General features: G+C 40.2%; 1 protein-coding gene across 1 annotated transcript in view; it reads left to right on the top strand.

Annotated features, from left to right (window-relative positions):
* The first annotated feature begins 1502 nt into the window (after positions 1-1502).
* LOC117814498 (paxillin-like) overlaps positions 1503-18051 on the top strand; it is a 33554-nt gene continuing 17005 nt past the window's right edge. The window contains exon 1 of the mRNA XM_034685875.1: positions 1503-1782. Coding sequence (XP_034541766.1) covers positions 1770-1782 — 13 coding nt within the window. The 5' untranslated portion in view covers positions 1503-1769. The remainder of the gene's footprint in view (positions 1783-18051) is intronic.

The raw sequence follows: 18051 nt of genomic DNA, 5'->3' as shown, positions 1-18051 counted from the left end.
AAATAACACTGTATCACAATAACTGATGTGTTAATGTGTTAATCACTTTTTTATATGGGCTCTCATTCACCTCATCTTACCAGTAAAAATAATAATCATACCCATGATAATAAATGTACTTTAACAACTTCAATATCTTTGCAAAAGCCTAACATTCTACCTTTAATTTTCTTAAGTATTTGCAAAACACAAGTTATTTGGTATTATTATTGGGAATAGAAATCTCTTATGCAGGAAAATAAATGTTGTTCAGTGAATCAGGAGTTTCGTGGCAGGTTCCAATACCTGCAAGATACTTTCCACATCACAATCTCTTTATGGATTCAGCACCCCTAAAAACAATATCCTAAGAGGGCAGGATGATACAGGTTGATGTTGCACTGTATACATTTTTTAAAAGCAAACTCCAGACCTACCTTTTTAGTCTTGCTTTTAACTGAGTTTTATTCTTAACAGATTTATTTATTTATTTATTTATTTATTTATTTATTTATTTATTTATGTATCATCTAGTTCAAATTCACTTTTATTCTACTTTATTAATTTATTTACTTAGTTATTTATTTTAAGTATAGCATCTTATTTTCTTTTAATGGTTTAATGTTTTAGTGTTTTATTATCTTAGAAATGTATTTCATTTTGGTGATTTTAATTTCCTGTGTTGAGTTTTAACATCTTATGTTATCTCCAGTGTTTCCTCATTAAGATATCATGAGACCGTTTCCTCAGTTGGTTCAGCAACTTATTTTTTATTTTGTAATTTTATTTTTTATTGTTTTTATTACTATTGTTGCATATATTGTGTTCTTAACCTCAGAATTGTGGGGTGGGTTTTGGGTCGGGGGTGGGATCTTTTTCTTAATTTAATGTATTTTAGGTTGTTTTTATGTACAGCACTTTGTGTTACAATATCATTGTATGAAAAGCGCTTTATAAATAAAATCTAATTGATTGAATGATTGATTGATTGACTGATTGATTGATTGATTGATTGATTGATTGATTGATTGATTGATTGATTGATTGATTGATAGATTGTCGTGCAACGCCCCTTATTTAATCAGATCACATTTCTAAAACTAAATTTATCTACCTAACTAAAGTAAGGTAGGTACGGAGGAGGGTTAGGGCCACTGGAAGAAAAAAATGTTAAGGTCAATTTTTTTTAATTATTAATATTCTGATATCAAAGTCAGAATTCTGAGATTAAAGTCAGTATTCCATAATTAAAATAAAAAAATGTTGACCTTAAGTCAGAATTCTGAGAAAAAAGTCAGAATTCTGAGTTTTTTCTCAGAATAATAATAATTAAAAAAATGTTGACCTTAATTTTTTTTTTTTTCCAGTGGCCCTAATCCTCTTCCGTAGAAGGACTTGCTGAACTTTGTCTAGTGTTTAAAAGAAACCCTTAAATGTACTGTGAATGAGACTTATCCATTGTGTCTGGTGTGTCTTCAGTGCAGCTCTCTGTCGCTAGATGTCGCTAGTCCCTTTGTGTCTGTGCTGGTAGGCAGGCAGGGGGCTGGATGTGGACTGTAGGAGACTCCAGGGGGCAGTAGTAGGGTATGTGTGTGTTTGTGTTTGTGAGTGTGGTTGAGGCTCGTCGAGCAGCAGGGGAACTTGAAAACTTCACTGCATTTAGCGAGGAAGATCTCATACCGGAGATTTTAACGATTGGTCTCTGACTCGGCTGCTTTACCATCCAGCTGTGATCGACGGAGGAGGACCGGTTCTCCCGATTCTCAGCATTGGAACGATTTCCGGCCAACATGGATGATTTAGGTAAGTTCACCCGCCCTGAACGCAACATCTACACTGCACGCGTGTGTGTGTGGTGTTAGCGCAAACACTTTACGCTCATATGTAACCAAACAAAAGGCTTTAAATGAGCTTTGTTGCTTGTGTTTTAGGTGAACAGTGTAAACATGTCAAGGTAGGTGAAGTTATTCATGTTCGGCTGAGCTGAGCGCGACACAACATGCTCAGAAAGGCCCCGCGTGCTGACATAAAGAAGCAAAGGGTCTCCTGCGATAATGAGCTGAAATCACATCTGTTTCAGCTGCTCTATGTCACCAAAAATCCTCTTCTGTGGGCTGTGAGATCTGGCTGGTGCATTTTCACTGTTTGTGAGTGAGTTATTCCTCGCACAGCTCCCCCTTATCTCTTCACAAGTCATGCCAGACTGCTACAGAGCTCCTTTAACTTTTTTATCTTACGAACTACACACAACGAATATATTGGTTGACATTTCATGAGACACTGTCTTTCTGAGTCCCTCCTGTTGAGTGTCGGGTTTACATAATTGGCTGTGCTGCAGGTTTGATCATAACAGCTGGCTATTCTGATAACACAACACAACATAGAGAGGGTGATTTCATTGACTGATCAAAACCTTTGCAGCCAATTTAAACCCCCTTTGACTTATTACTGCTTCAATTCAGCAGTGATTTCAGCTTTCCCTGCATTTGCTCACATTTGCATTTGCAGATGAAAGCAGGCGGTCCCTGTGCAAGTAAAAAAATGAGCACACCTCAATGATTTATGGCACACCTGGTGACAGCAGAAAAAGTAAAGCCTGAGGACAAGGTTTTGGTGATAGGGAGGATGTGTAGGGCTCAGCATAATGTTCTCCATGCACATAATCTGTTGCTCCAGATTTTTTACCGTGACTGTTCCTTGGCTATCATTGTAGTGGATTAAAATTCTTGCAATGAGCCACACACTTTTTTGTTTTCAGCCTGGCACCGCATAACATTGGCAAAACAGGACTGCTGCAAACCATCGGGGATCTTTCACAAGTTTATTTCAATGGTGAAGAATCATTTATACAAGCAACCAGGCAGACCCCCTTCAGTGTTGAAGGAGTGCGCAGCCTAATTAAAAACAGGAGGAAACCACTAGAGTAATGCAGCTTGCATGGTGCCATCTGGATCAGAGGTTTTCTTGTGTTCATTTACAAGCATTGACTCTGCTGTTTGTGATTGCAACAAGGCTCAAAGTTTTTACCCTGACGACTGCAAGGTTAAGTTTAGCAGGACATTTGTGAAATGCATTTACGGAGTCGGGTTCATTGGTTCCTAAAAAAGCACACAAATACATTCATAAAGTCAAAGATGATAAATGTCTTGCAAAAGCCTTCCAGAGAAGCATTACCACCCTCTGTGAGCTGCAGGTGGACTTGCAACCAGAGATGCAACTATGTTAGGAAATATTGTTCCCATTCCAAGTTGTGTAATGTTGCTCTTCTTTTACATGATTGTGATACATCAAGAGAATTCTGAGTGCAACAGAACATCTGGATATGTCTGATATGGACCCAAACCTAGTTCTCTGGTTGTTATCTTGGTAAGGGTGAGACTGCAACATGAGCATCAGTTATTCTGTATCCTGTCAATATTTATGGATACCTTCTCAGCTTACAGGGGTGAAGGGCTTTCCTTAAAGTAGCTGCTTAAAAAAGGAGTGTTACACAACCCTGTGAAATTACTATGTCACAGGGTTGTAAATTCTGTCATCGTTTTAGCAGAGACCTATAAAAATATGGCACACAAACTTAGAGAAATGTCAGATACACTTCTGTGCAATGTTGGATGCTCTATGCGTAAGGAGGAGGGTGCTGAGATTGGAGCTATGCAGGGAAATCTTTCCTCAGAAAGTTCACCAAAGTTGAAAGTTTTGAAATCTCAAACTTTTTAATAGAGCTGTGGATCCAAAGAAGCACCTTCCAAAGTCTTGAAGTGAGGCAGAGCAGACGTGTATTTTTAGCCACGGAGTCCTGCTTTTCAAGCGCGACCACCGAGACCTAGAAACCTTCCTCCAACGAGCTCCTATCTCTCCTTCCCCATTACAACAACTTTTGCTGCTCATTTTGAACACTTTTCCACTCTTTAATTGCCCCGTACAGCCATGAGATGAAAGGTAGCCGTATGTTCACTTCTAGCATCTCTCCTGTCATCCAACATTTGGACACACTCACTTCTATATCGTCATGTTCCCTCAGCACTAGGCGTGGGAGGGGAGTTAGCGCTGCTCACAGTCAGGGCGTTGGAGTGGATCAGACCCACATGCAGAGGTTGGGTCACAGCCAGATTTTATCCTCCTTAAACACTGCACTGCCCCACCCCTCTCTCTCTCTCTCTCTCTCTCTCTCTCTCTCTCTCTCTCTCTCTCTCTTTCTCCCCACTCCTCATCATTCCTGTGGTGAACCACTCAGGAAGCTGCAGGCTGCAATCTATTGGCAGTTTAAAGCTGACTGAGTTTGCTGGAGAGCAGATTAGCTTGTAGGAAGATTTTGATTGAGGAGGATGCGATGCATGATCTCAAATGTCTTCAACTTTATCAACTATTTAACTCATCCACTCCTGGAAACTGGAGAGGCTTTCTTTTATTTTTCCAGATATGGGTTTAGATTCTGCTTCTATTTATGCGATCTTTGCAGTTTTGATGCTGTGGCATGTTCTAAGGCAAACTTTCATTGACCTCCCCTCCCCAGCTATCAGCGCTGCCAAGCGTTGCTCCGTGCTTCAGTGCTCTGGGCCTGCACCAACAAGACATGAATGTCAAATAGCCTCCAAAGTTAACTTCCTTTTACTGACTTTGAGCTGCTCTACGTTCCAGTATTTCCCTTTTCATGTCTGCAAACCCAGTAACTGCTGTTTCCCTGCTTCTGATTTGTTGTACTGTCGCTTTAGTACCGTCATTTGAAGTGAAGTTAATCCCCAGAGCCCCGTCAGCGCAATAGCTGCAGCGTTGGAAATGTCACTCATGAAGTGGCCGTGGGTGAAGTAGTTCTTCACTAACTCCAAATGAGATCTGATGTAGCCTAGATACTCAACCAAGCCTAAATTTAGATCCGTTCATTGTTGATACACCAAAAGAAACATCTGACAGCTCACGTGTGGACTATGACATTTCCTCCACATACTCTTCGAAAGACTGAAGAACTGCCACTCAAGCATTAATGACATCCGTGTCACAGTCTGTCTGAATAATAGCCTTATTTCCCCTGTGTCTAGCAGCACAGTTTTATCAGTCAGTGCTGTTTACAGCAATACTGAGCTTTTATTTTCATTTGAATTCTAATGAAGTAATGTTTCATTGACACCCCAGTAATCAGTAGAAGCAAAAACAACGTATATTACATTTATCAATATGCACAAAAATGATTGCTGTTTCCCTGTGATCCTCCACAGAGCAAAACTCTAATTCAATCATTTGATAATATCTGAGGAAACATGCTTATTCACTGTCTTTGCTAGATGAGCAGATTGGCACTATTCTGTCTTCTCTGTGCTAAATACAAAGCTCCTGCCAGTTGCTGGTTAGCTTACCATTTAAATTTTTTCATTGAACCTTTATTTAACCAGATGAGACCCATTGAGATCAAGACCTCATTTACAAGGGCAGCCTGGCCAAGAGGTCAGCAGCACATGTCAAAATAAATAGCACAACTCAACAACATTAAGTCTAGAGACTGGGAAATTGCCTGCTTGGCCCTATCCAAAGGTACAACTATTTGACTACCAGCTCCAATGAAGCTCATTAACTAGCACTTGATATGTTGTTTCATGCATGGAGCAAACTACAAGAGAACAAGGTGGTCCATGGGGGCTTAATTCTTGAGACATGGATGTGGGCTGCAGTGGTGTCACTTTTTGGTTTCTGAAGAGGTGCTGTGAGCCAAAGATGGTGGTCGTCATATTGGAAAAGCTGACTCCAACAAGCTTCTGGCTGGTCTTAAAACTACTTAGAGGTGGATTTGAGGCCATAGCCGTGCTTGGCTAGTGCCTAATTGTGCATAACTCTTGCCATGGTATCATTGAAATAGATAAGGGATGTACAAAAGGGATGCACCAATGTATGAATGAACATGTTACACCAAGATTTTCCCATTTGGAAATAATGTGCCATGCACCAACATCAGTAGCTAATGTTTGTTTATTTTGTCGCATCAATTTAATGCTGGCAAGCTACACCTGACTGCTGATCCAGAAAAAGATGTGTTCATTGGGAGGAAGAAGTAACCAGTTAGACGAACTGTGATTTGTTTTTATGGTCAAACCTGAAAGAAAATATCAGCAGTGTGGGAGTATAACACGTCTCTGATGTGCAGTTTGTTAGACATGTTCCAGTGACCTTTTAAGTGGAGGAAGAACTAGCAACGATATAAATGCATCAAATAGCTTATTTAAAAAATAGATGATAGGAATACAAAAAATGAATCAGCTGTCGGCTTCATTATTACTTACACATTGGATTGGCCCCAGTTTTCTTAACTGACACATCTGCACTGAATAGGTTTGTTTGTTTGTTTTTGGCTTAACTTTCAGCCGTTTGATAGCATCCCTTAAAAACGCAATATGTCAATTTGAACTTTTGTGATGTCTGGAACTATACAATAAACAAGATATAGGATGTTACGTTGTGCTGGTGGCTGTATTTAGTTTCCTGTAGTTATTTAGCTGTCCCTGTTTACAGTTACTGTTTTCTGCTACATGATTGAGATGATATTAATGCTGTCAAAAGCTACTGTGAGGAACTTTGATTTAGAGTCTGTTCTTCCAGCCCCTGCACACAAAACATTGAGGGATTATCTCTTTACTGATCCTGTCCGGTTTGCAGTAGTAGTGTCTCCAATGAAAATAAATCCTCCTGCTGTGTTTGAACTGCAAACATATCACTCACTGTGAAAATGTAAATCATGCTCTTTAGATCTTCCCACTGTGAATGACTTCAGCAGTATGCCACTCGCTCCCATGATCATATAAAAATAGCCTTACTCCTAACGGTCTTGTTTTCTCTTGTAGGTCATATATAGAGATTAGAATTAAGTCCAGCCTATTTCATAGCCAGTTAGTCAAAAACCTGGGCTGCATATTTTGAAAAAGACTTGGGAATTAAAGTATTCATAAAATATGTTGTTGCATTGCATTGTAGGAAATGTAGTATCCACTCCAGCATTGTTGAAACTTGACCCACTCAGGGACTCAAAGTCAGAAGATCTCGGCAACTGCTGCCCTTTTTTTTTTTAAATCTGTCTCTTGTAATTCCCCCAACTTTATGGAAGTGTAAAAACTTATTCACTATTTTGAGTTCACAGTCTGTCCAGATTTGGAAGTTCCCACTTCCAAAAATCCCCCCTTCCGTAAACTTCCTCTTCACTTGAGCTCAGATGCCTTGCACTTTGTCATTGCAAATTACATCTTCAGTAACCCTCAACTTAATGCAGCAAGCCTGCACTCGATGATAAGCCTCTTGTGTGTGACACATGCATATAAATCACTCTCACACACACACACACACACACACACACACACACACACACACACACACACACACACACACACACACACAATCAATGTAGCATCTTAAGGCTTGAGAGAATCCCTCATTTCTCCCTCAGCGTTTGTCCATCTGTTTGACTTTAAAATGAAAATGCTGCAAGGCTCCGAAACATATGGTGTATGCAAACACAAAAAACACGCATTCGGACAGACAAAGCACTCACACAAGCTCTTGATCACAGTCTGCGGGTGTGGACAGACAGCTCTGAAGGGGAAGCTGACTAAGCAGCGACAGCTCTACACTCAGCCAACCGTCATGTCATCTCTCATGGTCCCAGTGCAGCATAACAACAGCCTGTAAGGTCAATGTGCGAACAGCTACTGTAGATTTTTGAAAGTAGTGTTTATGTGGGAAACAACCTTAAAGCTGAAAAACATATTTAGGCCTGTAGGGGTTCAAGCAAAATACAGTTGTGGTTCAAAGCAGCGTAGTTTTAATTATAGACGCCGTTGTCATACAGAGCTCAATAAGCCCTTTATGTATGTAGAGTCTCATTCAGTATGACACATGTTTCAGGACAGGAAGTCCCCTTTGTGACCTCTTCGTGGTATTGGAGTCAAACAGATTCTTTGCTGCTCACCAACAAAATAGCCAGCTTTAGGTGACAGACAATCATGTTAGTCATAATCACTTGTGGACATGCCTCATCTTGTTCTATTTTTGAAAACTGCTTTAATGCAACCAGGGGGAGCTGGTTTATCTTACTGAAACCTGAGTTTCTCTTATGTTGTGTCTTGCTGTTTTCCACTTTGTTTCCAGGCGATCAAAGCAGCTCATCACCTTGATATAGCAAGCTGTCAATGAAGAAATGGATGTATTGTTTTTTCAGTTTATTCTTTATGCAGACATGCCTAAAGCTGTTATCAGCGTGCCCTGAAGAGCTGAGCTCCCCGCTGACTTTGAGAGATTCTCATCCTGACACTGACAGTGACTGACAGCTTGGTTGATGTGATCCTCAGAAACAAACTGTAGTAGGAAAGCAGCTGGTGTCACCTCTATCGAAAGAAGAAAATGATGCCACAGTGATTGCAAAATTTGATCACTGCCACAAACAAGATTCATGTGTTTCAAAAGAAAGCTGTAGTTCAAAATGTTTGCTTTTTTTTTTACCCTATTTTAACCATAGACTGTATACATAATGGTCAGCGTCGTTACCATAGACGTTGTATCCGTGACGTCACCCATCTGTTCCTGAGAGCTGTTTTGAAGCCAATCGACGGTGGCAGCCATATTGGAAATGAGCCTCCTAGCCAACAGCTATGTGTTCCCGACCGGGAGTCACGTCAGTCATGTCCTTATTTGGGCAAAAACTCGAAATCTTAAGCTCCGCCCTACAGCATAGCGTCCTGAGGTCATACGGAGTTTCTCTTTACAACAGCTGTCAATCAAAGTAAAACCAGATGTAAAACCCTGTTTTTTAAACTCTTCAGAAAAAAGAGGCCAGGTACCACATGTATTTATTTTTTTAAGTTTGACTGCAGCCCCATTCAAATGAATGGGGTAGACTGAGTTTTTGACCTATACTGCAGCCAGCCACCAGGGGGAGCAGTTTTTGTGGCAGCCTCGCTTCGAGCCGAGCGAGCTGACGTCCATTTTATATACAGTCTATGATTTTAACAAGTACTTATTTGTGATATGAAATCCAGCTCATAAAGTGTCAGATTACCTTTCAAATACACCTGCAGCGTTTTGCCGGCTTCCCTCTAAATTGACTTCTAAATGTCATTTATCTCAGAGGTTGTATGGTCGAGCTGGCTGCTGGCTTAGAAAACACATCGTTGCTTTATTAGGAAATGAGACTGTGCCTAGCAGGTTTCCTCTGGCCACAGTGCAGGTTTAAATAGCCTGAAAAACACTGCTGGTACTGCCCTATTTGGGCTACAAAGCCACCACAATGAAGGCCTTTGATGAATTGGGAAGTTGAAGGGGGTGGAGCACAAGTGAGTGTGTGCTTGTGAGCAAAACTTAGCCTGATATGTATGTGTGTTAGTGTGAGTGTGCTTCAGATTGCTTATACTTGGATTTATGATCTGGATTCTTAAGAGGGATCATTCAGAAAGCCTGATCTAGACCCCACTCAGGTTAATGACAGCATCAGTGATTCTTTGGTCAGGTTTATAGGGGTAGAGGCTTTACAAGAGTTTACACAAATACTCCAATATATGCAGGTTTTTGCACCTGTACCAAGCTGACTGTTGTTTAGTGAAATGATCTGGCCTGCTTTGGGTACCTCACAAACCCTCCTCTCCATCCTCTTCCCTCTGTCCTCGTTCTGCCGGAGGGGGACAAAGAGCAGCTTGTTTCTGGTGCTGTGACCTACTTCAACCCAGGAAAGACGGAACCAGACAGGACTGATTATGTGGACATTCCCCGACAGCCTATCTGTGTGTCTGTGCATCCATCTTTACATCCAGTCATTTTAAGTCAAAGTAGCTCCCATTTTTAATAGCCTTTTTTTTTAAAGGTGACATATCACGCTTTTTTCATCAATATATATTGGTCTAAGAAGTCCCCAAAACATGTCTTTAAAGTTTATGCTCAAAAAAACACTTTGAAATCAGATTTTGGCATGCCTGAAGAACCCTCTTCTTCAGCAGTCCTCAGAACACTCTGTTTTCCCTCTGACCACGCCCCCTCAGGAAGTGGATGTGGCCTCAGCTCTCCAGCACGTTGATCTAATGTTTACATGTTGGCTGAATATGCACGGCTGCTAACAGACCACGCTACTTCAACCCCCTGAATCTGATCCTGACGGAGAGGCGCCTGCAGCAGGACCTTTCTGAAGGATTGGTCACAGATTTTGTGTTTCTTGTTGTTTTATTTATCAGTATGTAGACGTGTGTCTTGGTACACAGCTACAAACATGTAGCTATGTGGCTATGCTAACTAGCGCTAGCACTTATCCATGATAAATAAAAATCATCCACTAGATCTTCAAATCTGCAGACGTGGGGAGTAAAACCGACCTCTGCCAGAAAGGCAGCGGGACCTTTCTGAAGGATTGGTCACAGATTATGTGTTTTTTGTTGTTTTATTTGTCAGTATGTCGACGTGTGTCTTGGTACACAGCTACAGCTTAAGCTACGACATGTAGCTATGTAGCTATGCTAACTAGCGCTAGCACTTTTCCATGACAAATAAAAATCCACTAGATCTTCAAATCTGCAGACGTGGGAAGTAAAACCGACCTTTGTGTTTATGAAGACAGCCTACAACTAGCATGCCTCCCTCCTAAGCTCCTTGTTAGCACACATGTGTGCAGGGAATGAAAAACGGAGGAGGTGTTGAGTCGTATTTTATACAGTCTACGGGCTGAACAAGCTCCGAGCTCTGACTCCGTGACAGACCGGATATTGTTGTGAAGTAACAAAAACACGGAAGTCTGAAACGTCTCGTTTCACACACATTTACAGAAAGGTGGAGAAATCAAAACAGGGGCAGAATGGATTTATTTCATTCTCGGGGGGTTTGTAGACATGCCAGGGACACATATTTCAGGTAAAGAACCATTAAAAAGTCAATTTTGCATGATATGTCACCTTTAAACAATGGATGGATTATTTCATGATTATTTGACCAAAAAGATCACAGGAACAAAATTCTCTTCCTAAATCATAAAATGACTTTTGAACAACCTGATGTGTTAATTGTGAAAATCCAGTTATGTGTTGAAATATTTTCTTTATCAAGACTACAGAATATGTTGTTACTAATGCCATTGTTCTAGCGGACCTTTGTAATAACATATTAACAGGTTGTTATCATGACAGCACTTTGTGACAGATAGTTCATTATTTAATAATTAATTAAACTAACTTAACTTGCCATTTTAAAATGTGTGAATAGTTTGACTGTAAATCATCTACATTCAACAGATTCAGGAAATTGTGAAAACTTTCCTTTCCCCTCATGAAGGTCAAAATCTCAAGTTTTCAAACAATACATTTTATAATCCTGATTCATCACAGCATTTCAACATTTCATTTTCATTAATTGCATTTGTTATCACCATAGACTATAAATAATGGAGGGAGTATCCGGGATGTCACCCATCTTTCCTGAGCGCTGAGCCAACAGCTATGTGTTCCCGTCATGTCCTTATTTGGGTAAAAACTCTTAAAACTCTAAAAAATCTTAATATCTTCTGAATCGTCGTGTTAGAAAAAATTCACCCCCCGTACAGTGTGTGCCGATAGAGACATTAGTGATGTAGAGCCATGCCATTTTTTGAACCAGGCTGTAAACATGTTTATTAATGCTGCAAAGATCTTCTTTTTTGAATTGGTGTGTATGTGGTTTCCGGTGTTTCTGCATCCATCCTCAAGCAGATTCTCAATGAATTGCAGTTTATAACACCTCCGCATGGGCTTCATAGTTTGAGACCGGAGGTTGCTGCTTGGTTATCACATTTAAAATGTTGAAATTCTGCATTTTCTAAACAGTGTTTAAGTCTATGTTAATAAAGTAAAGCAATGTCTTGATTTGGGAATCAACTGAATGCAGTGAAATGTAGTTTTTAATCTAGACTTTTTAATTTTGAAATGAAATCAAAAAGTCAAATAAATGCTTCACTTCTCCGCTACAGCACTGTAATCTGAAACCATGACTCATAGGTAGCAGACAGCTTCAGAGTTCTTTTTCTGTCAAATAGAAAGGAATGCATGATCAAAATGCCCAATCAGTATCAATATGGTGTGCAGTTATTTCAAAATAATTTTGATAACTCAGTGACGTACAGTGATCCCAGGTTAATGTGACACCGTTCCAATCTTCAGGAGTTCCAGTTTGAGTTCCTTTGATTTACTTTCATTCACCGGCCTGTGGCTGTAGCGCTCTCCAAATCAGTTCTCTGCTACTTTTGGTGATGTGGTTTCCTACTGATATCAGTTTGGTTAGCTCATAGGTGGTCCCTCACCTTCAGAGCATAAATTCAACCTGTGGGGATATTTTAATTCTGTTTGACACCAAGTGCATTTTAGTTTTGACTTGTCTACTGAACTGTCTTGGAGAATTTAAAGTGATTGCATCACCACAAGGTAACAATACATTATCCTTTACTGAAAGTTGGAATCAGCTGCTATTACCTCAGAAATAGAGATAGACAAGAACATACAGCTTTCAACAAGGACCACAAATGTAAACCAAGATAGGTAAAGCAAACATGTACAGTATATGTTATTGTACTACAGAAAAGATAGGCATGAATGTAATTAAGCAGTGATAATAAACAGCATCCACTGACTTTATAAGAGTTCATAGAAAACCCTGGCTCATTTTGCTCATGCTCTCATTTCACCAAAAAATCCAAAGAAGCCAGTGTTCACTCTGTCTTTTGGAAAAGCACCTTCAGCACGGCAGTGCTTTTACCTCTGTAGCATTCACACAGATGCTCAAAATAACCACAGGGGTACTGAGTAAACCAGAGGAAAGCTTTTGCGCCCACAAACTGCCTCTGTGTTCCTCTGTGTTCCTCTGCACGCCTGCCACTGAGGGGGAATAAGAGGGGGTGGGTGGAAGATGGAAAAAACAAGGGTGTTTTATCTTCCGACTATGGTTTTATTTTAGCCACAGATATGCTTGAATTACTTTTTTCGGTCAGTTCTTTGAGTCATACGTAGAGATTGATGAATAATTTAAACATTCAAAAATCCTTTAATTAATGATTTTACTCAAATGGAATGATACAGCTCCGTGGGTTTATCTAGTCCCTACGGGCGATTGGTTTGAAAAACACTACTATAACAATTCACAAGCAATCACACAGCAGTAAGACTGTTTAAAAAAGATGTGAAGAAAAGGGCATGTTTAATAATGCAAGAGTTCCAGAGTGATAATGGTGACACAAAATCTATCGCTTGGAGTGATCATAGCTTTAATTTGTAGTTTATTTCTCTGGAGCCACAGAGAGGGGCGAAACAAGTAAACAAGAAACAATAATGAATGCTGTTGATGCTTGATAAAAAAATGTTTTATCTTGTGAGGGAATACAAGTGTTTATTATCAAGATTATGAACATCACTGCTTTTACTCTCTTAAACAGTGGGAGATACAGAACATTGTTAATTGTTTGTGGGAATATCTGGATGGTCCACACTTTTAAAAAAGCCTGCCTTTCAGGTCATCACTGAATTTGAAGACCTAACATTCAGTATCATACATTTTTAGTAGCCACTGTATTCATTTATAATTCCTGATTCCCTTAGAGGGCCACCTCTCAATCTGGGTGGGCGAATTCACACCCAGGCCTGCCCTTGGATCTGCCTTTAAAGCTCTTTTGTTAAAGATGCAGCATCGTTTGAGTTTAATTGTAATGCAAAACCTCTTCAAGATGTATTTACTGTCATGATGATGCTTCTTTTTGAATGATAGATACAGAAAGATGAAAATATGGAAAACAGGTTAAAATGCTCTAAAATATAAAAATGGCACTGTCATCACATTGACAGCGACATTAACATAAGGTGCCTAAGTCACATAAATCCATCATTACCAAAGATGCCTTTCAAAATTGTCTCTCATACCCTGATCCTCTCCATCTTCCTCTCACATCTCAATACAAGACAATATTTGTTTTAAGGAGCCGATTAGGGTTTATTGATTAGACCAGAAGGCAAGGAGGGGGTGGGGGGATGAACCTTCCTTCAACAAGTCTTTGGCAGCAGCTTTCTTATTCTCATTTGTTGACGTCAGACACACAGCAGCTTCCTGGAAAGCAAGCTCAATAGGTGTTACTTTCTGGGTGTAAACAGACAGATGAGGTGTGAAGGGTCTTGCTGTTCCTGTAGTCAGCTACCACATCTGAGCAGTGACTAGAGCCAGCTTGAGAAATACGACTTGTGTAGTTATGGGTATATTCTAGGTAGGCTACATAGGGATAGACCGATTATCGGCGTTTTGACGCATATCGGCATTGACCTTTTTTAAAAATCGGACGGCCGATTAGAGATCCATTTAAAACTGGATTATTTTGGCTCAAAATTCACTAAATCACGTAACAGAAATGACACCGTCTGCAGAAACCGTAGCCTAGCTTAGACATTTGTTTGTTTAAGTTTTAATTTAACTTTATAATGCATTCTTCTGAGCCTGGGAGCTCCCTGCACTTTGTGTTAGAATTTTAAAACAAAGATGTCTATAGTCTAAGATAAAAAAAAACTTAACATGTTGCAAATCTGAAAAGTTGTTTAATAAACATATGCTTTAAGGCATTTAAACGAATTTAATTGTTGGAGTTTGTATTATTCAACATTTTGACGCCAATATTTTCCCTTTTACTGCAAATGAATATCGGCTCCAAATATCGGTTATCGGCCTCCTTGACTACTAATAAATGGTATCGGTATCGGCCCTGAAAAAAACATATCGGTCTATCTCTAAAACTAAAGGTAAGCAGCAGCCTAGTTATAAATACAGAAGCTATGCAGATAAACATTTTGAGTCGTGTTTCTCAAACATGGAGCAAAAGACTCACTCGCCTTAAGCTCTGTTTGTTCTCCCATCTACTAAGTGATATCTCCGGCTCTTTGGATGCCTAATGCTCCTCTTTGTTTATTAGCTTGGTGCTTACTTTGTCTTTCTGTCATTTGCAGATAATATATTGTTATCCTGTCTCTTTTTAATGCTAAAGCAGATGCTGGCAACAAAGGTCCCCCTGGCTATGATCAGACGGGGATACACGCCCCCTTATGTAGCTTCACAAACCAGGAGACAAAAGAGAGCTCTAGCTGTCTGAAGCTGGTGTTTTATTTTTGTTGCAGCATATCTGATTAACTCAGAATTTGCATGAGCTTCCTCTGTGTGCGCTACCTCTTGAATTGCACACACTGTGTTCATTTTTCTTCATTTGAAAACTGTCATGTGAATGCAACATAAGCTCACATTGAACTTTAATCTACCAATAAGGCCATATTCTCAGTAGTCGTGTCTTTTCCCCCTGTCTCTGTTAAACATAGGGATGCAGGACTCAAACAACAACACAGTAACCTGTTTTTGGATGCACTTGTGTTTAACGGAGTCACAGACTTCTTGTTAATTGTATTAAACGATTCAGAGTGGAGTACAAGCTGCTGTGCAAGCAGCCTTATGCTATGACTTAATTGCGAGTGTGGGCTGTCTTGCGTTTTCATTTGAAAGCTTTTGTAGCAGCAGCAGCACTTCATTGATCTCAACCAGAAGAAACTACAACCAGGCTGTGGTTGTAGCTTCCCTCTGTGAAGCGCATGAGACAGTCCTGCGTAAATGTAATGTAATACACAGTATTGGCTGGTTGGGTGGTCTATAATGATGCTTTGACGGCGTGGTCATCCATCACGTCCTGTATGTGTCTGCTCCCACGGGTCAGGGTCGGATGGGAAGATATTTATAGTGGACCTAGATGCCTCAGTGTGTCTCTGGTATGTGTAGGCAGTCGGGCTGAGAGGCACCTGTGTGCAGTGCTGTTGTTCTTCTGGTGCACCTGTGTGTGTGTGTGTGTGTGTGTGTGTGTGTGTGTGTGTGTGTGTAGTCTGATTACATTTTGTGTGCCCGTTGAAGCGGACCAAATAAGTGCAGGCACAAACCTTCTGCTGTGTAACAGGAGCCTGGAGGGTAGTAAAGTAGATGTGTGTTTGAGCCCGTCTTGTCCTGATTTTTTTTCTTTCTTGTGGAAGTGAGAAGAGGGATTCATCATCTCAAAGACGGTCTGTCAGCTCGATTCACTTTGAAAGGCCATCTCTCTTACAACTGAACATGAAAGGCTGTCACTTCATGTCCATGAACATGCGAGGAACAGAAGGGTTTTTCTCATAATGGGGATTGTTTTATGCATGCTCATTGTTAACGTCTAACATTGAGGCATGCATAAAACTCAAAGCCTTAACCTTTGTTTAACAGCTGACATTCTGACTGTCTTGATCTGCCCTGTCTTGCCTTTAGTTACTCCTTTTCTGTCTTATCACACCATCTTGTGTGCACCTCGCATTTCTCTCCATCTCTTCCCCTCATATTTGGAAGACAAGCTGTGGCATGTTAGGAATTCATATCAGCAAGCGTGCACCTTGAAACACACATCAGATACAGACGGGAGAAATTACAGGAATGAGGGTAGGGAGATGCAGAAAGGAGGTTAGGCAACACAGGTGAAATAGCTGCACAGACAGGATCTTGGAGCCGATAATCACCCTGTTGGCTTCACTTTGGTGTCTGCTCATATCTCAGTGAATACCTCAACATTCATAGACCTAACAGATAAAGCCTGCTCTGTATACCTGCCTTGAATTAGGCGTTAGGGGTGTGCTCGGCTATTCCACACGACTCAACATCACCTCCTGCAGGTTCTTGAAGGCTGTGTTTTGTCACATGTCTTTGGACCTACAGTGGATAGCGAAAGTCTACACACCCCTGTTAAAATGCCAGGTTTTGTGATGTAAAAAAATGAGACCAAGATAAATCATGTCAGAACTTTTTCCACCTTTAATGTGACCTATAACATGAACAATTAAATTAAAATTTTTTTTTTAATCTTTTAGGAGGAAGAATAAAACATAAAAAAATAAAATAATGTGTTTGCATAAGTGTACACACCCTTTAACTAATAATTGTTTGAAGCACCTTTTGATTTTATTACAGCACTCCGTCTTTTTGGATAGGAGTCCAAGCATGGCCTGTAGGCCTCTTGGAAGCCTCTCTGACCAGTTTTCTTCACGTCTTTTCATCAATTTTGGAGGGATGTCCAGTTCTTGGTAATGTCACTGTTGTGCCATATTTTCTCCACTTGATGATGACGGTCTTCACTGTGGTCCATGGTATATCTAATGTCTAGGAACATTATTTGTACCCTTCTCCTGACTGATATCTTTCAACAATGAGATCCCTCTGCTGCTTTGGAAGCTCTCTGTGGACCATGGCTTTTGCTGTAAGATGCAACTGAGGAAATGTCAGGAAAATCCTCCTAGAACAGCTGATCTTTATTGGGATTAATCAAAGTCACTTTAAATTATGACAGGTGTATACTGACTACTGTTTGCCATGAGTTTGAATGTGATTGGTTAATACTGAGCACAGCCACATCCCCAGTTATAAAAGGGTGTGTACACTTATGCAACCACATTATTTTCTTTTTTCTTTTTTATTCTTCCCCCTAGAAGATTATAATTTTTATCAGTTGAATTGTTCATTTTATAGGTCACATTAAAGGTAGAAAAAGTTATGACATGATTAATCTTGGTCTCATTTTTTTACATCACAAAACCTGCCATTTTAACACGGTCGTGTAGACTTTTGCTATCCACTGTATTCCCCTTCCTGCAGAGCTAAATAAACAGGAGATGTGTTGAGTTGTGGACAGCATTGATTCCCTCTGCAGTGGTCAGCTCTGATAGGAGCTCGAGCATGCAGGATATCCTGTCAGCTTGTCTCTGTCGATGTGCAGCACTTCTATCAAACCAACCACATAAAGTCAGTCAGTGCTTCAGTATCAACTCTATTTGTATTTCTAATGATAGTTTTGACTATGAGAGGTTGCAACTTAAATCCTGACCCAACATCTGTCCTTTCTTTTGCTGTTTACATACCTCACATGACTCTTCAAATGGCTTCCTTCCCATCCTCTCAATTTCCTGCACCCCCCTCCCTGCATGTCTTATTTTCCTGTCTTTTTCAACCCTTCTTGGCCACACCAATCTTCTAAGTCCTTTACTTTTATCTCTCTCTCTCTTTCCTTCTCTCTTT

The sequence above is a fragment of the Notolabrus celidotus genome, chromosome 1, assembly GCF_009762535.1.
Source record: "Notolabrus celidotus isolate fNotCel1 chromosome 1, fNotCel1.pri, whole genome shotgun sequence".
In the NCBI taxonomy this organism is placed as follows: Eukaryota; Metazoa; Chordata; class Actinopteri; order Labriformes; family Labridae; genus Notolabrus; species Notolabrus celidotus.
Note: the sequence above shows the minus strand (reverse complement) of the source record. Positions and strands in the feature narration are given on the sequence as shown.